Source organism: Lentinus tigrinus, assembly GCF_003813185.1.
Source record: "Lentinus tigrinus ALCF2SS1-7 unplaced genomic scaffold L226scaffold_31, whole genome shotgun sequence".
NCBI classification, from domain to species: Eukaryota; Fungi; Basidiomycota; class Agaricomycetes; order Polyporales; family Polyporaceae; genus Lentinus; species Lentinus tigrinus.
In genome coordinates this window covers 157,484-177,350 of record NW_027137940.1, presented here as the reverse complement: position 1 = coordinate 177,350, position 19,867 = coordinate 157,484, and the positions used below count along the sequence as shown (strand labels likewise).

General features: G+C 56.3%; 7 protein-coding genes across 7 annotated transcripts; 4 read left to right on the top strand and 3 right to left on the bottom strand.

Moving 5' to 3' along the window:
* Positions 1 to 747: 747 nt before the first annotated feature.
* L226DRAFT_574172 (uncharacterized protein) lies at positions 748 to 3,355 on the top strand (the record flags this gene model as incomplete). The annotated part of the gene is made up of 14 exons (XM_067684992.1): positions 748 to 806; positions 868 to 971; positions 1,032 to 1,130; positions 1,185 to 1,296; positions 1,356 to 1,400; positions 1,452 to 1,480; positions 1,540 to 1,663; positions 1,719 to 1,892; positions 1,946 to 2,144; positions 2,198 to 2,247; positions 2,318 to 2,407; positions 2,477 to 3,003; positions 3,070 to 3,185; positions 3,248 to 3,355. 14 exons carry the CDS (start codon positions 748 to 750, stop codon positions 3,353 to 3,355), a joined length of 1,836 nt encoding a protein of 611 aa, XP_067531739.1.
* A 69-nt stretch (positions 3,356 to 3,424) lies between these two features.
* On the bottom strand, positions 3,425 to 4,475 carry L226DRAFT_574171 (uncharacterized protein; the record flags this gene model as incomplete). Its single annotated transcript, XM_067684991.1, has 4 exons — positions 3,425 to 3,839; positions 3,895 to 3,908; positions 3,970 to 4,094; positions 4,154 to 4,475. The coding sequence occupies 4 exons, from the start codon at positions 4,473 to 4,475 to the stop codon at positions 3,425 to 3,427; spliced, it is 876 nt and encodes a 291-aa protein (XP_067531738.1).
* Positions 4,476 to 4,840: 365 nt separating this feature from the next.
* On the top strand, positions 4,841 to 8,936 carry L226DRAFT_615685 (uncharacterized protein). The gene is made up of 7 exons (XM_067686811.1): positions 4,841 to 4,913; positions 5,246 to 5,578; positions 5,632 to 5,958; positions 6,016 to 6,387; positions 6,443 to 6,730; positions 6,793 to 8,385; positions 8,468 to 8,936. Exons 2-7 carry the CDS (start codon positions 5,260 to 5,262, stop codon positions 8,683 to 8,685), a joined length of 3,117 nt encoding a protein of 1,038 aa, XP_067531737.1. The 5' UTR covers positions 4,841 to 4,913; positions 5,246 to 5,259; the 3' UTR covers positions 8,686 to 8,936.
* A 473-nt stretch (positions 8,937 to 9,409) lies between these two features.
* On the top strand, positions 9,410 to 11,755 carry L226DRAFT_538293 (O-acetylhomoserine ami). Its single transcript, XM_067681465.1, has 13 exons — positions 9,410 to 9,506; positions 9,566 to 9,680; positions 9,740 to 9,765; positions 9,825 to 9,867; positions 9,931 to 10,058; positions 10,113 to 10,131; positions 10,187 to 10,205; positions 10,257 to 10,411; positions 10,469 to 10,523; positions 10,574 to 10,681; positions 10,732 to 10,975; positions 11,037 to 11,334; positions 11,411 to 11,755. The coding sequence occupies exons 1-13, from the start codon at positions 9,484 to 9,486 to the stop codon at positions 11,480 to 11,482; spliced, it is 1,305 nt and encodes a 434-aa protein (XP_067531736.1). The 5' UTR covers positions 9,410 to 9,483; the 3' UTR covers positions 11,483 to 11,755.
* Positions 11,756 to 11,923: 168 nt separating this feature from the next.
* Positions 11,924 to 14,662, top strand: L226DRAFT_538292 (O-acetylhomoserine ami). The gene is made up of 13 exons (XM_067681464.1): positions 11,924 to 12,329; positions 12,392 to 12,506; positions 12,564 to 12,589; positions 12,643 to 12,685; positions 12,760 to 12,887; positions 12,942 to 12,960; positions 13,016 to 13,034; positions 13,088 to 13,242; positions 13,522 to 13,576; positions 13,627 to 13,734; positions 13,790 to 14,033; positions 14,096 to 14,393; positions 14,451 to 14,662. Exons 1-13 carry the CDS (start codon positions 12,307 to 12,309, stop codon positions 14,520 to 14,522), a joined length of 1,305 nt encoding a protein of 434 aa, XP_067531735.1. The 5' UTR covers positions 11,924 to 12,306; the 3' UTR covers positions 14,523 to 14,662.
* Positions 14,663 to 14,748: 86 nt separating this feature from the next.
* L226DRAFT_492010 (uncharacterized protein) lies at positions 14,749 to 16,759 on the bottom strand. Its single transcript, XM_067677377.1, has 5 exons — positions 16,470 to 16,759; positions 16,260 to 16,418; positions 15,978 to 16,198; positions 15,436 to 15,919; positions 14,749 to 15,364 (listed from the first exon to the last, which is right to left on the bottom strand). The coding sequence occupies exons 1-5, from the start codon at positions 16,646 to 16,648 to the stop codon at positions 14,869 to 14,871; spliced, it is 1,539 nt and encodes a 512-aa protein (XP_067531734.1). The 5' UTR covers positions 16,649 to 16,759; the 3' UTR covers positions 14,749 to 14,868.
* A 405-nt stretch (positions 16,760 to 17,164) lies between these two features.
* Positions 17,165 to 19,666, bottom strand: L226DRAFT_209787 (NCS1 nucleoside transporter family). Its single transcript, XM_067672903.1, has 9 exons — positions 19,537 to 19,666; positions 18,900 to 19,469; positions 18,833 to 18,845; positions 18,705 to 18,781; positions 18,027 to 18,650; positions 17,836 to 17,953; positions 17,633 to 17,780; positions 17,258 to 17,574; positions 17,165 to 17,200 (listed from the first exon to the last, which is right to left on the bottom strand). The coding sequence occupies exons 2-8, from the start codon at positions 19,349 to 19,351 to the stop codon at positions 17,312 to 17,314; spliced, it is 1,695 nt and encodes a 564-aa protein (XP_067531733.1). The 5' UTR covers positions 19,352 to 19,469; positions 19,537 to 19,666; the 3' UTR covers positions 17,165 to 17,200; positions 17,258 to 17,311.
* Positions 19,667 to 19,867: the final 201 nt, after the last annotated feature.

The following is a 19,867-nucleotide window of genomic DNA, read 5'->3' as shown; positions in this document are numbered from 1 at the left end:
TACAGGGATGGAGGCTGGAGCGCGCACGGTCGACGTTCATCGGCAAACGCCGGTGTTTGTAGCACAGTCCGAGTCGGCGCTGGGTCTTCTGTGCGTCAACTCTTCAAGCTTAGCTTCATCGACCGACTGCTTGAACTCTTTCATGAAGATATCAACTGTGCCGTATTCCAGTAAAAATTGGACCTGTCCGGCGTCGCTTTTGAGGACTGTCTACCGCATAGAGATCGATCTGAGCGACAGTGGTTCCCTGCATCGATCGGATGATTGACGATGAGGAACGCAGCACGATCGTGTACTGAGCATCTCTCTGATCCACCACCAGGTGATCATGCAGGTCGCGGGGTGTTCCCGACGGGAGGATTTACACGACGCAGTAAAGCAGCAGTAAAGCATGCTCGCATGCAGGCAATTCTTCCATTCCTCGGGAATCGGGCCTTCGACATACAACACTAAGACCTGACAGTCAATGTCCACCACGCGCATAGAGTCATGCCGGTTTCTGTTGACAGCGTGGGGTACAACTGTGGTGAGTACGCTTTGCTACCTGCGTTGGGCTAGTGCCAGTGCTCACGCCGAGGGCATATTCGCGTGTGAAGCACAGTCCTTCACCAACGGTCGTGTTCGATGGTGCACAGTGGTGTCGCCGGTGGGCAGTCTATATGAGATGTGGGTCAGCCTGAGGCAGTGGTTCATACTCTCAACAACCACACTGCAACTATCTCCCGGAGACTCGACAACAGTTTCAAGATGTCGCCGACACCAGCCCAGAGCCGTTCCAATACGTGGGATGAAGAGAAGATGAATGGGTGCGTTGCCAGTGTGGTTCTGTTTCAATGCCCTCTATAGTCTAACGCTATCATCGGTCAGCACTTACATTGCAGAAGTCCCAGCGGAAGGTGAATGGGGCTTGCGCAACATCAATTATCCTGGCTGGCAGGAGACGGTCAGACACATCTATGGAGATACGTCTCGTAAGGCGGTTTTGGTCCTCACATCTTTTGCATGCTGCATGTGGCTGATATGCGTGCTAGCGTCGAATCCTAGTGCATGGTTGCACGCTCTCCTCCTAGCCATTCCGTTTGCGTGGGTTTCGCATTTCGTGGAGTGGCATCATAACGCAACATTCGTCTGTGAGTGCGCTTCCTCCGTCTAGAGATCATTAGTTAGGACTAATCGCTGCAAAGTATGCTTCGTTGCGATGATACCTCTACAGAAGATATTCGACTGGGGAGGGGAGAAGTTGGGTGAATACGTCGGGAAGGACTTGAAGGATTTGTTGGTCATCACGCTGAGCAAGTGCGTTTTCGTCAGTTTTCGTGTGTACAACTTCCGTGCTAATACCATCTATCCATTAGTGCCATCGAGGCCGCATTGGCTATAATTCTGCTATTGAAATGCGAGTGCGTAACGTCGCGCCTTGTCATTCTCCCTTGGCTCTAAACCTAGCATAGATTGCGCCTGCTACAGTCGACGATTATCGGTATGTCGTGATCGCTCGTCGGAATGCGTATTTATCTGACAGGGAGATATTGCCATCAGGTGTGGTTCTCCTGCATCTGCTGCTTGTTCCTGGAACAGCCTTCTTCGTACAGGGTGCGTTGTTGCACGAGCAGAGATTGGACCCTAACCACAACAGCCTGAATCATTCGCTCTCCATGATGGGGTACGTCTATCATCCTACTCTTGAAATACCCAATTGAGTGGCTAAACCATAACAGCGTTCTCGGTATTCTCGTCCCCACCATCTTCTTTGCGGCGCTGGATCGAGGAGATGTCACCAATCCCACCACTACGTCGGTGCTGCCCCCGGCGTTCGTACCCCTGGTCAGTGACGCGGTTCGCGGCTACATGCTGCAGATCAGTCGAGGGATTGCCATCATCCTGCCTACTGTGTATGCTCCGGTATCGTCACGCTAATCCTACTCGACTCATCCGAACTGTACAGTTACGTCACGTCGCGCCTGTGGCGGCACCAGGTCCTTCCCGGTCACCGTCAAACTGCGTTCGGTCAACCTGCGGGTACTGCGTTCCCTTCCGCCCGGGATCCTACCACGAAGAGCACACATCCCCGAATCGTCAATCCATGGGTCTGCGTCGCTCTGATCCTTCTGGCGGTCGGATTCATGATACCCACGGCCGAGTTTGTATGTATTTCTATGCATGACGCGTCGCCGCATATGACTGACGCGCTTGACAGCTCGTGTCTAGCATTGAGGATGTTCGGGAGAGCAGCGGTATTCAGATAGAGTACGTGCCCAGGCCTCGATTCCCGGGCAGTGAGAACGCGATGACGATCTTGATTGGGTGTGGGTGCCAGGTGGTTCGGAATTATTCTCTTGCCGTTGCTCTCGTTCTCCGCAGATGGCGTCGTCGTCATCTGGAAATGGTCTGTCGACCAGTGTGAAAAGTGAGTACCAGTGCGGTGCGAAGAGAGCCGAAATTGTCATGTTCAGTCTGTTAACGTTTTTCATTCCAGCATACAGGAGAAGTTGAGGAAGTGGATTCTCGAGCTGCGGTCAATTAGCGCGTCTTCTCCGCAAGACCTCCCTTCAGGCCGGGTCCCACAAGTCAATTGGCGACCGATCAACCTGAGCATCCGGTTCCAGGACGAGAGTGCCACTCCGGATCTAGGCCATGTAGTCTCCGACACCGCCGAGATGTCTCAGGACGGGCAGGGGTCGTCTGCGCAGAGGCTGAACATCCACTTCAAGGACCAGAGCAATTCATCGGCAGCTTTCTGGGTTGCGCTCCCGTCTGGCCAAGCAGTGTCAGCCACGACAGGGGCAGTGGAACCTGGCCGTTGGCGACCCATCGACCTGAACATCCAGTTCAAGGACGAGCTTCCAGGCGACTCCGGCTCGGGCACCGCAGAGAAGTCGCAGTTCGATGCCGAACTTGCGCACTGGCGGCCGATTGACCTGAGCATCCAGTTCATGCTGTGGTGGACGCCGTTCCTCGTTCTCCTGGGATGGTGGACCGGTCGGCCGATGCACTTGCTCTTTGGTGCGTGGTGGTGGTATGACAGCCTGCCGAACATCTCCGGCCCACTCACCTACTCGAGTGTTGCAGATTACTTCGAGGTCGGCCTCCTGGTTGGAGCGTGCTTCCTCGTGAACTACGTCACGGTGGATGGGAAGACGAATGTATCGGAAGGGTTCACGATGATCGCCTTCTACGTGATGATCGTGAGCGCTGCACACCTGCCGTCTTGGATGGTCTACTGACGATATGTTCTGTTCTGTTGTAGGCGATGGCGACGTGGTTCTACCCTGGACAGCCGCAGGTCGGATTCATGCTTAACTGTCCTGGCACTGTCGCGGAGGCTGTAGCAAGTGGTGCAGAGCTCATGCAATGATAGCCATCATAGGCATTTGGTCGCGTTACTGTATTTATACATGTGATATATCAGCTTCTGTCAGCGCACTCACTCGTTCGTGAGCGAGTATCCAACATCTCCGTTCACGCTCTCCTGCAACCTCACAATCCGCTCGAGCATCTTCTTGCCACGCTCGTCGAGTGTGTCGCGGAACCGGTCCTCCTTCATCCACTTGAGCCCGTGCTGGAGAATGTTGCGCGCACGGCTCGGCCCACCACGGACCTCGCCCATACATGCGTGCAGCGTGATGCGCTCCTCGCGGTTGTCGTACGTCGCACAGTGCAGGATGTTGTTGTTGTAGAAGACGGTCTCTCCAGGCCGCAGGGTGACTTGGACGGCCCCAGGCATGTCCATGGGGTCCTTTGGTGGGTCGAGCGTGCAGGATTGGGCGCGCTGGTCGGGCGTGCGCGGGGTCTTGTGCGAGCCGGGGACGACGTAGAGGCAGGAATCTTCGCGGAGGGCGCTGTGCTCCGAGTCTCATCTAGCTTTGGCAGCAGGTCTCTATAACATACACTTACGTGTTCCATTGTACCTGGAGTTCGGGGCATCGTGTGAGTGCGCACATATGGTATCGTCAAGGAGGAGGGACTCACGCCGTGGTGCCAAACGCCCAAGGCCTCCAGTTCCTCATCTTCACTGGCACTTTCTCGGACATCATCTCGATGCCATCGTAGGGCAAAGGAGTGCGCAGTGGGATTGATCAGGAGGTTGAACAGTTCTGGATGCGCGAATGCTCAGGTCTGGATGTTCAGAGGTGACGGCAGTCAAAGCACTCACCCATCTGCAACTGGTCCTCATCGCATCCCAAGAGCTCCTTCACGATGTCCACGAGCGCATCCGACGTATACCAGCGCGCGAAGGCAGGCTCACCCAAGTCTGGATGCATGACATGCTGGACACCCCACGAGTCCGGATCGTCGTCGCCATAGGGCGGGAACTGTCGTCCAACGGTGCGCCGGTGTGTCCATTCGCCTGAGCGAGTCTTGGTGATCGCGTTCGCGCACGCCGACTCGAGCGCAGCGCGGTGCTCGTCGGGAACGAGGTTGGGGACGACAACGTATCCTTGCTGCTCGTATAGCTGCTTGAGAGAGGGCGTCATGGTGGTGGGCGATAAGGATACGGCACCTGGTCTCGAGCCTTGTGAGCCAGCTGATCAAATCCACCGCCTTGAAGTCCAAGTTCTTTGATCCACTTCTTGATCTAGCCATACAGCGATACCCGTGCACGAGACGGCCGCAATAATGTCTCAGAACAAGTGTAGTTTGCTGGTGAATAGCGCTCAGCGTCGGTAGATCTGGAAGGGTCGTTTCGAGTGCTGCAATCCGCGCGCCCTGCAATACTGAAGAGGGTTAGCATTCTGGAGGAAAGTCGCAGGATGACAGTGAAAGTGAGTGGAGGACCAAGTTCAACCTGAGTTCAACGTTGCAGGCTCCGGAAGTTGGAGGCGCGCGGTCTTGGTGCGCACGCGCCTTGCCCTCCTACCACCACCTACTCCCTGGATTCCTCATATCTGTGTATGCGTCGTTCACGTTCACTGGTGAGTTTCTTTGCCATATCATCGGGAATTCCATTCTAGGGCGCGGGTGCTGGGTAGTTGTGGTCGGATCGTCGCCGCAGCGTGTCATCTCGGACGTGACCACTACGGGAACTTGGGAGCATGGTGGTACGGAAGGTCACCAGGGCATCTTGGGCGAGGCAAGCTGCATCTTGATACTGGTGCAATCAAGTCTGGACCTGCGTAGGTGCATGGACAACCATGGCACAAGCCCACCGCTGGTCGTCTAGGCGAATGCTGCTCGCCGTCTGGTGGTTATCCAGCGCCCGTTGCCGTGTACAAAAGTGCAACTGTCGTATTGACCAAGTATACAGGTCCTACTCTCGCCATGAACTTGAACTCCGTTCCCTCAGCATCTCCCGACCCATCCTCTGCAATGGCGATGGATGACATTGCTGCCTTCTCCGAACTCACCGAAGGACTGCTCGACATTGGGGCTGTTACCGCAATACAGTATCTCAGTTTATCTGCTCCTAGACCTAGTCCCGTCGCTCCTCGTCTGCAGCCATCTCACCACGTCCCGCCGCCCGCAGGAGACGTTACCGCCACCGGCAAGGGATGTATTGGGCGTCTGTATCAAGCATGCCAGCATACATTTGGCGACCCGGGTGCATTGGTTTACTCTTACGAAGACGTCCCTGAACAAGGTACGCTTCTTTGTGGTTTCTCATGTGAACAAACCATGCTTACCACATGTCAGGCAAACGATGTATTCTCACCATCACACGACCCAACGGGGACACGCAAACATACGTCTCTCCGACGTTCCATTACAAGAAGTACGACGCGAAGACGAGTGTAGCCGCCCACGCCATACAGAATGGCGCTCTCGACTTCATACTCGCTGGCGAGTCCGCCGGTGGTACGACGTCCACACGCTCGGCGTCTACACCGGTCGCGGACGCCGCGAATACGCCATTGGACATGGACGAGTCAGTCAAGGCTATCGAGCAGTGCTCTCTAGAGTGGACAGGAGGGAAGATCAAACCCTTCTGGTTGAACATCAATGAGCCAAAGTTTGGACGGAGTGCGTCTCATTGGGTGCATGTTACCGTTGAAATGCTAACCACTCGCTTCTACGAAGCGTTCGGATGCGCGCTGCGGATACGCGTTGGGTCCAACAATGTCCGCGTATACTCCGTCAACACCATCTACAATAGCCCCGGGGAAGCCAAGAAGGCTTGTGCCGAAGTTGCGATTGCGGACGGCGTCATCGACTATATCAAGACTTGGCAGGCTACTGCAGTCGATCAGCCTCCCGATGAGTCGGAACCGCCATCATCCACTACTCTCCAACAATTCTTCGATGCGCTTCCGAAACCGTTACCGGAACCAGTCTCGGGCAAAAGTGCGGCTGACATCAATGGGCCAGCGTGGCTCAATACGACTATCCAGGCGGCGAGGGGAAGCAAACTTGTTCCAACCTTCATCTGGACTGTGAATCCACAGCTAGGCCGTCGGTGCTTTCCTCTCATCACTATCGCTACCTTAGCTCACGTGCGATGATATAGTTCACGGTTGCCTGCTGCGCCTCGAACACCCAGGTGAAGTCAAGTCCTACCTTGTCGACGCGCAGTTTCCCAAGCGTTCGGAAGCAAAGTCTGCGGTGTGTCTACTTGCTATGTCTCAGGGCGTCGGCGCGTATATTCGCAGTGTGGGCAAGGCTGTGGAAGACAAGCTCACGCCTACTACGCGGAAGCATGTCGGCGAGGTGCTCTTGCCACTGCTACTCTCAGAGTACCGAACGGTGCACGGGCCCGGGGTTCAACCCGTGTTCGAATACGACATGGATCTTGACGGTCAGTCTCTTTCATTCTCTCACGTCCGATGCCGTTGTTAGCTGAGCGAGGCCGATGTGCAGCTTGTGGTGCTACGCTAACCGTCGAACTCGGCCCGAACACGAATGCTGAGCGAGTGCGGAAGTACACCGTGCCCGCTGAGTATCGAAACCGGAACGATGCGAAGATTGCTGTTGTGCTCCACGCCGTCGAACAGGGCGTCATCGAGTTTCTTCGCTTCTTCGGCAAGCCGCCGCCTATTGGGTACGTTGCCAACTACACCCGTCCGGACTCCCAGTTCTTCAACGCGAAGAAGCGAAAGAACTGGGATTCTGGCGGTAACGGCAGCGTCGGCGGTGCAGGCGATAGGCCCAATAAGGGTGGCTACAACAATGGGTTTGCTGGTGGTATTGGAGGTAACTGGCCGAATAAGAAGCCACGGATGGGTAACTACCCCAACGGCTTCCAGCAGGGCCCTCCAGGTAAGGTCTCGGGACCTCCCGCCCAAGGCGGCGGTTACGGTCCAAGGGGTCAGTTCGGCCCAGGGGGTGGCCCTCCGAATGGCGGTGGTTTCCAGCAGAACAGCGGAGGCTATCAGAATGGTGGTAATGGCAATAAGCATGGATGGAACGGGCAGCAGAAGAAGCCCTTCACCGCGAAGAAACCGCACGGACCTGATCCCGGCCAATTTGGTGGCCCCCCAGCCCCATTTCAGCCAGGACCTAGGAACGTCGGTGGACCCCCGCGCCCTCCTCCTCATAAGCAGCAGACGCCACGTGCACAGTCTTTCGTGGCCGCTCCTCCTTTCTCTCCCGCGCGACCCCCACCTCCCGTTTCTCTCGCTCCTTCCCCTCCGTTTCCGTTTCCGCCCAACAGTGCTGTCGCCGGTGGTCCCCGGCCTCCTCAGGCAGGGTTCTTCGGTGCGGCGCCGCAAGGCCTTCAGGTTCAGGCCCCGTATCAGGCTCAGGTTGGCCCGTCGCACATGCCGTTAGGCGTACCACAGCCGGCTCCGGGTGGCGTCCCGTACAACGCGTTCGTCCCGCCCCATCCCCAGCCGCCTGTAGCCGGCATGCCACCTATGCCGCAGTATCAGCAGCAGTACCCGTATCCCGTCGTCAGCGCTGTTCCTGCTCAGATTCCCGGCCAAGGCCACATGCCTGGATATCAACCGTTCCCGCCCGTCCTGCCACAGCATCCTCGACACGGGATCTACCCTACTCCCGCTGCGACACCAGTACCACACGCTCCTCGGCCAACACATGCACCGGTACCCCCTTCGCCTGCAGTTTCCCCGGCTCCGCCATACTTTGGCGGGCATCCGCCTCCGCCCGCTAACAGCCCTCCAGTTCCTGGGCCGTCCGCCGCATACTCGGCGTACAACTCGCCCTTCGGCCCTCAGCGGCCCCAGCCTCCTGTTCCTCACGTCTCACCCCCGCCTCCGCCTGCGATACCGCCCCCGCCACCACCTCCGACGATCAGCGCACCCCCTCCACCCCCGCCTACGACCGCTGCGCCGCCTTTGCCGCCGGCACCGGGTGCGTCGAGTAGGCATGACTCGAAGGAGCAGAAGTCGAAGTCGTCGACTCCCGTCCTTGCAGCAGGCCCCTCTCAGCCGCCGAAGAATGGGAAGGTCTCTGTGACATCGGTGGCAAGGACAAACGTTGCGGAGCTGTACGGTGCGTGTTCTATCCTCTATCCTCTATCCCGCCCTCGCGCTTCCGGTATCGTGTGTTGATGCGGACGCCCTCGATAACGCAGACTACTGCAACACGAACAAGATACCGCAGCCGCAGTGGTGCCACGAGATCAAGAAGGGCAACGGCGCGGGCGAGCCGAAGCACAAGGTGTGGGTCGTGATCGGGAAGACCAAGTTCGAGCTGCCGATCTTGTTCCCGAGCTTGAGCCAGGGCCAGGAGAGGATCGCGAAGAAGGTGCTCGACCAGTTGAAGGCGAACCCGAAGGCGGCCAAGTCGTGACCACGGCGTGGTCGGACAGGATGCCCATTGCCGCCGCAGGGTATGAGAGGTACTGAGACTCTTTCACATTGTTCTATGTTCGGTTTCGTCCTTTGTCTCGCGTCTATTCTTTTTCAGTTTGCAAGTATCCATCATTATGTCGCGGTTATCGTATGGGCTCCCTGTGTGTCGGGTAATATGTTCTGTATGTCTCTTAACTTACTTACTTCCTTCTGCAATCGATACGCTCGTCACCGCCATTACTATCAGGGACCCTGCACGATTATGCTTTCGTGCCCCAAGCACTGTCAGTTGTTGCGAGTCTTTGACGCCGCTCAATGCCTTGAAGCCAGATTTAGGTGAGCATTTGCCTCACTGCGAGCTTGGGGAGCTTACGCGAAACTTCATTTCCAGAGGGGGCAGCGAACAAGATACCACGTCTGCTGGCATGACCAACGCACACAGCAGCACGATCGCCGCCTCGATGCTGGAACGCGAACATCAGCTATAGGACTACCCTGTCCGAGTCCGAGTAGCAAAGACCAAAACGTTCACGAGTTGTTCAAGCGCACGATGAGAGCAGTACACCCTCCTGATCGGGTTAAGGTTGCTTCCCGCTGCCATCCACATTGACATGGACATCTCGCTGCATACCAGAACCCTCCATGTGGGGCTAGTGCGCGTTCAGGGGACATGTGCGTAATTCAGACAGTGCGTCTAGTGCCGCAGTAGGCGCCACGTCATTGCTCTTAAGCCAAGACAGGAGCCTGCGCCTCTTCCTCCAACGCGCACCGACGGACCACGAACATCTCTATCGCGATGTCTGGCAACCGTTTCTACAAGTGAGGTTGTCATACCAGGGTTCGGGTCAGAGCGCTGAGGATGCATCTGCGTGCGTCAGGGAGCCTGAGTTCGAGACGCTTCAGCTTCATGCTGGACAGGAGCCCGACCCGGCTACGAACGCGCGTGCGCCGCCTATCTATGCAAGCACCAGTTTTGTATTCAACGATTCTCAGGTAAGTGGTAACCACCCACTGCACCAAGCAGATCACTGACTATGCGAGGTACTTGCTAGCATGGTGCTGATCTCTGCGCGCTGAAGTGCGTCCGTCCTCCACATAACACTATACCTTTAAGTCTTACCTGGCGATTGTGTACAGGGCCGCAGGAAATATATACTCCCGTATAGGCAACCCGACGGTCGTGAGTCTAAGTTGGCATGTGTGCAGAACAGGAATAATGTCGATTGACACGATCTGTATTCAGGATGTCTTCGAGAAGCGGATGGCCGCACTCGAAGGAGGGGCGGCTGCCGTGGCTGCTTCGAGCGGCCAATCTGCTCAGTTCATGGCGATCGCTGCTCTCGCTAAAGCAGGCGACAACATCGTGTCTATGTGAGTCTTGTTTCGAAACCATGCGAGATGCGGGCTAAGGCTGATGATACATAGGCCATACCTCTATGGTGGAGTGGGTAGAGAATCAAAGTCGTTGTACGCATCCATCGCTGACGAGGGTTTGGTAGACATACAACCAGTTCAAAGGCAAGGGCGAGTGATACGCGATGGCGGATGTACTGAACCGTGTTGTAACAGTCTTCCTGAAACGGTTCGGGATCGCGGTCAAGTTCGTCGATAGCTCGGACCCAGCAGAGTTCGTGAAGGTGATTGACGAAAAGACGAAAGCGATCTACGTGGAGAGCATCGGGAACCCGATGTACAACGTCGCCCCTCTTCCGGAACTTGCGGAGGTGATTACTGACCAGCAGCGGCCAAGCGGGTGCATGTTGACGAGGAGTTTGTTTCAGATGGCGCATCAGTACGGAATTCCTCTTGTCGTCGACAATACCTTGGGAATGGGAGGTGAGCACACTTAATATCTCTATGCGTGCCAATTCAAGACTTGTACATAGGATATCTCATCCGACCCATTGAACATGGTGCCGATATCGTCGTACACAGTGCCACGAAGTGGATTGGCGGCCACGGGACGACCATAGGCGGTGCGGTCATCGACAGCGGTATGTCCCACATCCTCGTGTCCGTACCCCCGTGTTGACACATGATGCAGGCAAGTTCGACTGGGCCAAGTCGGGGCGGTTCCCCGACTTCGATGGGCCCTCGGAAGGCTATCATGGGATGAACTTTTGCAAGACGTTCGGCCCTGTTGCGTTTGCGTTCAAGGTCCGGTGCGAGGTGCTGCGCGACCTGGGCTCGTGCTTGAACCCCTTCGGCGCGTTCTTGCTCCTGCAGGGCCTTGAGACACTTAGTCTTCGTGCGCAGAGGCACTCAGACAATGCGCTCATTCTCGCACAGTACGTGTCGTTGCGGCACGGCTTATGTTCATGGCCGCACTGATGGTTCTTGACGACGCAGGTGGCTTGAGGAGCACCCGAAGGTCGCGTGGGTGTCGTACCCCGGGCTCGAATCACACAAGTTCCACAAAGTCGCCCTGCGCCTGCTCCGGCCGAATGCATTTGGCGGCATGCTCAACTTCGGCGTCAAGGGGGATGCGCAAGTGGGAAGAGACGTTGTTGACCGATTGCGGCTCGCGAGCAACCTAGCTAACGTCGGCGATGCGAAGACGCTTGTCATCCACCCGGCCGCAACGACGCATCAGCAGCTCTCAGATGAAGAGCAGATTGCGTCGGGTGTTACTCAGGATCTAATCCGCGTATGTGGTCGTTTCGCAGCTGGCTACGTCTCTTGGTGTAGTTTGGCTGATTGGGCTTCGTGCTTGCCTCTGTCAGGTCTCTGTTGGAATCGAGCATATCGCGGACATCATTGCGGACTTCGACAACGCTCTTCATGCCGTTCCGTAGGGAAGCTTCGTAAGGGCAGACCGTGCCAAAGTGCATGGCTCAGTGGGGAATTGTTCGTTCGTGCGTTCCGTAGCCGTCCCGAGAAACACTGACCTGAGTTCTGCCAGTCCCTACCTGAGGCGAGCAGCGGGGGGCTTGGGAGAGCATCGCCACAAACCGACTCAGAAACACGGTATTTACCGCTGAGATGTTGGTACACGCCGTCTTGCCCGAAAGCAGCCACATGACGAAACTCGAGATGCTCTTAGCCCTTGTTCCATGCATACATGGCATCGCAGGGAATCCAAAAAAAAACATCAACACGATTTCTCGTTACCATATGCGGGTAATAGTCCTTGAGACCGGCAGCAGTTCAGTAGAGCCTAGTCGAGCGACGGTCAGTCGGCGCCGACCTGGAGCGAATCGACTGGCCTGAGACAGTGGCTGTTCTCGCGCCGCTGTCCGCTCCATTGTGACCCATCCCTGCTTCCTCTATATGTTTTCGGGCCCAAGTGTGCCTCCTCAGGATATTCACGAGTTGCAGAGAGAGCGATCGCAGCATCGTGGTAACCGGATAAGGCTAAGTAGTTCTCGCGGAAGCACCTGCCACCGACGAAGTCGCCAGGTCGCCACCAAATTCACTCGGGCTGTCGCGAGCTTTGGCAATTGCGCACACCGTATGCGACGATTGCGTGATTCTTGAGACAGCACGTCATGCTGCCTGGTGCGCCGCGGACCCCCGCTGGCCTCATCGCGAACGCTCTTAAGCAGATGCAGTTTGAGCAGTGGGCGCGCAACAGCTTCTTCCATCTTCCCCACCGGCGACCACAACAACTTTCATCGGCATGGCTTCCAACCGTTTCTACAAGTTAGTATCTCCTCATTAGTCTTGGTGCAAGGTGTTCTGAAAGTCCGATCTGTCCCGATTAGAGAGCCTGAGTTCGAGACCCTCCAGCTACACGCTGGACAGGAGCCCGACCCGACCACAAACGCGCGTGCGCCTCCCATCTACGCCACCACCAGCTTCGTTTTCAACAACTCTCAGGTATGTGTTGGAAGAGTGTCTGGCACAGCTTGCAGCACAAATGACGGAACGTCCTAGCATGGCGCCGATCTCTTCGGTCTGAGGTTGGTTCGTCCCACCGGTATAACTTCCGGCGAACGCTAAACACATGCTACAGGGCGCTGGGGAACATTTATTCTCGCATCGGCAACCCTACAGTGGTAAGTCCAAAAATCCAGTCTGACCTGTGTGTTTGTAGCTGCAGTGCTGACGGACTTGGTGCGATGATTGTTAGGATGTTTTTGAAAAACGGATCGCTGCCCTCGAAGGAGGTGCGGCGGCTGTCGCTGCCTCGAGCGGCCAGTCCGCTCAATTCATGGCCATCGCTGCCATCGCGAAAGCGGGCGACAACATCATATCCACGTGAGTTCCCTCTGCATGATCCAGATGGGTCACAGACTGACGGCGTTGTTGCAGATCCTATCTCTATGGCGGAGTAAGTAGAGTCATGTAGAATCTTCAGTGGTTTGTTACTGATGAAACGCTGCCAGACATATAACCAGTTCAAAGGTGAGCCCTCATGAGAGGATCATTGACGTGCATTTGCTAATCACCTTTCTCAGTCTTGCTGAAGCGGTTCGGGATTGGCACCAAGTTCGTCGAGAGCAGCGACACGGCAGAATTTGCGAAGGCGATCGACGAGCACACGAAAGCGATCTACGTTGAGAGTATCGGGAACCCCAAGTACAATGTTGCTCCTCTTCCAGAACTTGCGAAGGTACTTCCCGACAGTCTCATAACCAGAGATGGGCGTCGAGCGGGTTCAAGTCTTGACTTTCTGTGGCTGCCTCGGCGTCTACTGTGAAGAACGCGGCACGGCGACCGGTGCTGCAGTGTATCAGCCGTGGGCTGATAGGGGACGTACAAGCTCGGACGCTTGCGCACCTTAAAATTGACCTCGGGTCTTCCCCATGGGTCTGACCTGGTTTAATCCCTCGATCGAGCCCATCTCGCGTTGAATTCCAATGTGAATGCGGACTGACTTTGTAATTTGCAGGTCGCACACGATCACGGCATCCCACTGATCGTTGATAATACCTTTGGTATGGGAGGTGAGCCTGTTTCATAACTTCTGATGAACATCGCCAACATATGGATCCAGGTTATCTCGTCCGGCCCATTGAGCACGGCGCCGACATCGTCGTACACAGTGCGACGAAGTGGATCGGCGGACACGGAACCACCATTGCGGGTGTCGTCATCGACAGTGGTATGTCGTCAAGCCCACCCTCCATGTTAATGACTCTGATCACCTTTGCCCGTAGGCAAGTTCGATTGGGTTAAATCTGGGAAGTTCCCTGACTTCACCGAGCCCTCAGAGGGATACCACGGACTGAAGTTCAGCGAGACGTTCGGCGCGGTCGCCTTCGCAGTCAAGGTCCGGGTCGAGGTCTTGCGCGACCTTGGCACGTGCCTCAACCCCTTCGGCGCGTTCCTGCTCCTCCAGGGTCTTGAGACGCTCAGTCTCCGCGCCCAGAGGCATTCCGACAACGCCCTCATCCTCGCACAGTACGTTGACTTCCCTCATTTCCATGTGTAGGATCAGGAATAACAGGCGTGGTCCGCTTTAGGTGGCTCGAGAAGCACCCGAAGGTGTCCTGGGTATCGTACCTTGGGCTTGAGTCGCACGCATTCCACAAGGAGGCCCTGCGTTTGCTCCGCCCGAACGCGTTCGGTGGCATGCTCAGCTTCGGCGTGAAGGGCGACGCGCGGGTCGGCAGCGAGGTCGTCGACCGGCTTCGGCTGGCGAGTAACCTGGCGAATGTCGGCGATGCGAAGACGCTGGTCATCCATCCGGCGACGACGACGCACCAGCAGCTGTCGGACGAGGAGCAGCTTGCGTCGGGCGTTACGCCTGATCTGATTCGGGTATGTAGTCGTCGCGCGTGCGCGGAGTTCGTGTTGTGAGCTAACCGTCTTGCATAGGTCTCCGTTGGGATAGAGAACATTGCCGATATCATTGCGGACTTTGACAATGCGCTCAAGATTGTCCCTTGACGTGGGCACTGGGAGGTGTTGAGCAGTATATAGCGCGACGTAGGCGCATCGATGTACCACTAGTCTTCCGTCACTTCGTTGCTAGGGTTTTGTGATGACAATATACCCGAGCCACTTCCACTTGGGGTCTTCGTAGGTCACTTGCACTTGAGAGCCGCGACGCCACAGCATGGTGTTGAAGCCAGTCAAACTACGCAACCCATGTTCGTTTCGTAAGCTCCAATTTAGCCAGCCACAGATTACAACAAAAACCAAGCATGGAAGATACGTATGGTGGGTTTACTGCTCGTAATATCGTACACTTTCGTCGTGCAGTCATAATCATGTCTGTCTCGCAACGTCACCTTCAGTAAAACCCGACCCGATCCCACTCGCCGGCCTCCTGCCCTTCCTTCATCCAGCCTAGTCGATCAGCTGTGAGTCCGGCGATGCGGATGAAAAGCGTCCCGTCCAGGACCTCTGCGCCTTCGAGCCCGAGCCCGGCGAAGTCCCCAGCAGCACGCTGCCCATACAGATCCGCATTGTGCATGAGCGCGCGCTGCGTCTTGCACAGGTGCTCCGCAGGGTGGACGATTGTCGTCTGCACGATCGGCAGCCACGGGTTCGGCGCAGCGTCGCCGGGTGTGAGCGTGTCTTTGACAGGCTTGGTGGGGGCACCCGGAGGAACTGGCCATGCGGTGACGTTATCGTAGAACGCGCGGATCGGCAGGGCCGCGCAGCCGCGGGCTATGTACCATGAGAGCGTGACGGCGAAGTAGCTGCGCAGCAGGAGGACGGTGGATTGCGGGGAGAGATACGCTGCAAAAGTGGGGAGGAAGAGTGAGGACGTCACCAGGTGCATGCTGTGAACGATCAAACACATTGTGAGTTCAGGCTTGATCAAGAGTGCAAGGGAGAAGGGAGAAGGACGTACTAAAAGAAGTCGGCGTTGAACTTCTTCGTGGTGGCACTCTCGCGTGCAGCCCAGCCGCCAACCCCGTACGCGAGGGCCCCCATCCACGCCACTTCCTCGATCTTCTGTGCAATGGCCTCCGCGGTGGCGCCCTCGCCCTCCAGACCTGCGATCCACTCGTTGGTGAGCTCAACGACGGCGCCCCCGATCTGCTCATTCATACGCTCGAATAAAGATGGATCCATCGTGGCAGAAGACAGGCCCAGGCTCGCTGGGGTGAAGCGTTGGTCGGCGAGGACGCGTGCTAAGATAGTGAACGCGTGCACGCCGGTATTCTTCGTCCCGCTGGTGGAGATGGGCTTGGGTGCTTTATTCAGTGAGAGCGAAGGCAGCAGCGCGGTGAGGCGGTCAATGGCGGAAGTCGCGGATTCCGTCTCTTTCTCGAAGAGCGAAGGAGGAATCAGAGTATCGCCATCGTCGTGATGGACGGCGGCCTGTGCAAGGCCTGATGCGTAAAAACAAGTGTCAGGACAAGATTGGTGGATGGTGACCACAGGACGTACCCTCCGCGACAAGCCCCAGCAGACCTAACTCGAGACCGTTACCGACGTGAATCATCGGGTGGACGATGGCGGCCAAGAACCGATTGAGCATCCTCGGATGTCCCTCGATACCCGGACCGCCGATGTTGGACTTGGCGGAGAAGAGGTACTCCTCGATAACATAGGTCACGTCTTCCTTCAGCAGGAGGGCGCGGAAGTACTCCAAGTAGGAGTTGTAGAACCTAAGGGATGCAAGTCAGTCCACCGGATCGTGCATGCGCAGCTAGCCAAGTCCCGACGTACTCGCGCTTCCCGAGGTGCTTCCTAAAGTTTTCGGCGGTGATGGGCTCGGGGGATTCGAATGCGGGTTTCATGTAGACTACGTGAGTCTGGTATGCCTCCTCGATGAGCGGGCCACCCGCGCCCATCGCGTAGATGGCGACGAGGTGGTGAGATGCATGGCTGGAGGGAAAAGTCAGACATGTGCCGGTGTGCGCATTGTTAACAACTTACTTGTGGAAGCCCCTGTCGTTGAAGAAGGCGTGCCACTTGACATGGTCGTCCTTCAACGTCTTGACCAGGGCCTCGCTCGACGCCCGAGTGATGCCCGGGAGACGTGTGGGCGACCGACTGGATGGTGCCTCTGAGGGAAGGGGGAAGAAGGTATCGAGCTCTGTGGTCTTGACAGACATGGTGAACGGTTCCCAGAATAGTCAGGAGCCAGTGAGTGCAGTCGTTTTACTGAGATTGTTCCGTGTCGTTCAAAGTGCGGCGACGCAGCCATATTTGTACCTTGAACGAATAGACTCTCGCCACCCATCGAGCGCGTGCCCTGAGAGCGGTGTTATTGCCAAGTCACGCGCGGAGATACATATTTGCACTCCAGAGACATACCGTGGGACGGAATTGAATGACTTCACCAAATAATAAGGCGTCATGGACACGAGACCGGACGATTTTACTCAGCCTTCCCACTGGGAAGCTACTGCTGAGGAACTACATGCGACGGCGTCGGGCGCTGGTCGAGCTTTGGTACGTGGACGCTCGGCTTGTGTGTGGGCGTGCTACGATCCGATGCTTGGCTTGACTACTAACCTGGCGGCTACGACGCAAACTTGATCCAAGTGTCGACGTGTTCGTGATTGGATGACATCCCAAACATGCTAATCTGCACAGTCAGGGGTCGTGGATCTGGATCCAACGTGGCACGAGGCTTCGTTGCTGACTAGTACTGACTAGCTACCCTGTTAGCGACTGATAGTCAGCACGTGCATAGCCACATAGGGAGTTTCGATCCTAACGGATAGAAGAAGAGACGGACAACACCGTCTGCCGTGGACTCGAGGATGACCACTCTACGCCGGTACCTTCTCCTTCTCGCTCTCCCCATCTGATGTCGATTTTTCCAAGCCACTGACGCCCTCAATCTTCTCGTTGAATGTCTCGTACACATCCTCTTCGTCGACTTCGCCAAGCCCAATAGGAGGGAAAGCCGTACTGAGCCCCACATGAACGAAGGCGCTCAGAGCGAAGCCGAGGGGCCACGCGAGATCATAGCAACGCGTCCAACCCTCCGATAACCTTATCGGACTTAGAGAGACCGCGTTAATGAAGCCCGCTGCAACATACAATAGGAAGTCAGATACCGGTCGTAGCAGCGATGTATCCAGCCTTACGCATGAGGGGCCAAACACCGAATATCCACGCGACGACGGCTCGAAAGTTGACGCCACACGTGAAGTAGTAGATTGACGCTGGCTTCGGCATATACAGATGAGTAAGGCGAAGTCCGCTTCGGCGAACTAAGTCGGAGACCATGATGCCCTGAAGGTTGACAGTCAGTCTCAGATGCGATAACGATGATGACGCGCGAACCAACCGTCAGAGGACCGAGGAAGACCGCGAAAGAGCTCAGGACGGTCAACAATACGCTCGTGCCCGTAAGCAACTTCCAAGGACAGATCGCGAGGCCGAGCGCCGCTGTGATGAAGGCACCTCTGAGCTGAAGGGTTGGCCGTAGGCGAGGAGTCAGCGGATTATTTCCTCAGAGTCAGAGCGCAGGTGACGGACCTCTTAATGTTGATGTACTTGGGCAGCAAGCCCGAGAGGTCGATCCCACCGGAGGTCGCATTGCCTGGGATGTTGATGCCAAATTGCGAAATGACGAATGCGCATCCCGCGAAGAAGCACGCCGCGCGTGCCCCAGAACCGCCCCGAGCCTGAATGACGGGCAGAAGGTCGTACGGCGCCCACAGCAGTCCATCGTCTGGGTAAAACCCGGCCGCGCAGCTTGTGACGATGAGACCGACGAACGCGATGACGACAGTACTGAGAGGAACAATGACAAGCTGGCTGATGATCTGCGCGCTCGGGTACGCTGCAAAACGGGTGAAGTCACTCTGGTTGAGGATACCCGCAGATGTGCTCCCGATCGTCGAGCTGATGCCGTATGCCATCGCCCAGCCGAACTTCGTTCCTCCGGTCAGAGGCTCGACTCCACTGAGCTCGCTGAGGTGATTGAGCAGCGGTCCGCCCCCGCCGTCCTTCGCCAGAGCCCATATGAATATGGCGAAGACTGCGAACGTCATGATGATACTGCCGCAAAGGAACGGCTTTCGGAAGTGCTCCGGAGGAACGAGGAGAAGCGGGAACGAGATGGACGCGAAGATGAGGATGCCAACCAGGTCGTTCAGCCTAGACGAGAAGGCAATTAGTATACGACGACACTCAGGTACGAAGGGCACTGACTCTATGCCAGCATTCGCCGGCAGTGTGTTGTGAAGGGTGTAGAAACTGGGCCATATTGCACCAATGACGACCTTGACCTGTGTCAACCAATGAGCTCAATGTCTGTGTGGACAGGGACATGAACTTGCACTCTTTCCCCCGCTAGAAGGAATTGGTCAGTGCGTTACGTGACAGAGCGGCAGATGAACCACTCACAACACAAGTTGCACTCCATACCATACGATGGACAGGAGTATCCGCATCAACAAGGGGAAGAAGCTCCCGAATATTCCCCATACAAATCGGTTGTATACCGGGAACCCGACGTGCCATTCAGCTCCCACGAAGCCGTTCGCCACAACCGCGACACCGACCATGAGCTGCCCGATGATAACAGAAACCATGGCCTGCCAAACGTTGAGTCCTAGGCCCAGCAAGCTAGATGCAGTCGTCCACCCGCTGATGTTGAATCCAATCAGCAGCCAGAATCCGACGAAAGACCATGAGCCCCATGTGCGGCGAGACGGTGGAAGAGGAACAATATCATGGTTGATCCATGCGCTCGTCTGGCCCTCATACACGTTCTTCTGTCGGACCGCGATCCTTCTCAGCAGCTCTTGCGCAGAGACGAACTTCATGGTGGTTGATGACGACGCGGGCGTCAACATAGTGTAACGACTATATGGCGTCTGGGTATGGCGATAAGAGGGGAGCACCTGCCAGTAGGTTAGGACCGACAATGACGAGGTGTACTACGTGGTTCGGCTCCCGCGGGAAGCCTTCTTCCTGGTACGGCGTGGCGTATCATCAGTGCGCTGGAAGGTTGATGGGTTCAAGCACTCGTCCGACTTACTGACAGCATGTCCAACAGGACCATGGACGCTGCGCGCGACCTCTGGATGATATGAAAAATTCACAGCCCTTGGTTGCTGAGAAGGTACTACTTAACCAGGTTTTGAACCACCCTGCCTTGCGTAGCTAGCAGCGGGGGACGAGTTAGAATATTTGCTGAGGCTAAGGAGGAGTACCGTACTTACCTGCATTGAGTGACAGCCACGTGTATTCAGAGACCGCTGATCCTCCGATTGATGGTACAGCTTTTATTTTCAATTCCGACTCGTATAATCAAAGTCCTGAACCTTATTTGCTGAAGGCTACGCAAGGAAACAAGGTTCAGGAGTTTC

Excerpts from the sequence above, each read along its gene's own strand:
- L226DRAFT_538292 (XM_067681464.1), top strand. The coding sequence starts at position 12,307 with ATGGCTTCCAACCGTTTCTACAA. Across the intron at positions 12,507-12,563 it reads TCGTTTTCAACAACTCTCAG|CATGGCGCCGATCTCTTCGG; the intron begins GTATGTGTTGGA and ends GGAACGTCCTAG. Across the intron at positions 13,243-13,521 it reads CTCTTCCAGAACTTGCGAAG|GTCGCACACGATCACGGCAT; the intron begins GTACTTCCCGAC and ends TGTAATTTGCAG.
- L226DRAFT_209787 (XM_067672903.1), bottom strand. The coding sequence starts at position 19,351 with ATGTTGACGCCCGCGTCGTCATCAACCACCATGAAGTTCGTCTCTGCG. Across the intron at positions 18,651-18,704 it reads CCGGCGAATGCTGGCATAGA|GCTGAACGACCTGGTTGGCA; the intron begins GTCAGTGCCCTT and ends CTTCTCGTCTAG. Across the intron at positions 17,575-17,632 it reads CGGTGTTTGGCCCCTCATGC|CGGGCTTCATTAACGCGGTC; the intron begins GTAAGGCTGGAT and ends TGTATGTTGCAG.
- L226DRAFT_538293 (XM_067681465.1), top strand. The coding sequence starts at position 9,484 with ATGTCTGGCAACCGTTTCTACAA. Across the intron at positions 9,766-9,824 it reads GCTGATCTCTGCGCGCTGAA|GGCCGCAGGAAATATATACT; the intron begins GTGCGTCCGTCC and ends GATTGTGTACAG. Across the intron at positions 11,335-11,410 it reads TTACTCAGGATCTAATCCGC|GTCTCTGTTGGAATCGAGCA; the intron begins GTATGTGGTCGT and ends TGCCTCTGTCAG.
- L226DRAFT_492010 (XM_067677377.1), bottom strand. The coding sequence starts at position 16,648 with ATGTCTGTCAAGACCACAGAGCTCGATACCTTCTTCCCCCTTCCCTCA. Across the intron at positions 16,199-16,259 it reads AAGCACCTCGGGAAGCGCGA|GTTCTACAACTCCTACTTGG; the intron begins GTACGTCGGGAC and ends TGCATCCCTTAG. Across the intron at positions 15,365-15,435 it reads TTCAACGCCGACTTCTTTTA|CATGCACCTGGTGACGTCCT; the intron begins GTACGTCCTTCT and ends GATCGTTCACAG.
- L226DRAFT_615685 (XM_067686811.1), top strand. The coding sequence starts at position 5,260 with ATGAACTTGAACTCCGTTCCCTCAGCATCTCCCGACCCATCCTCTGCA. Across the intron at positions 5,959-6,015 it reads TGAGCCAAAGTTTGGACGGA|CGTTCGGATGCGCGCTGCGG; the intron begins GTGCGTCTCATT and ends GCTTCTACGAAG. Across the intron at positions 6,388-6,442 it reads TGTGAATCCACAGCTAGGCC|TTCACGGTTGCCTGCTGCGC; the intron begins GTCGGTGCTTTC and ends GCGATGATATAG.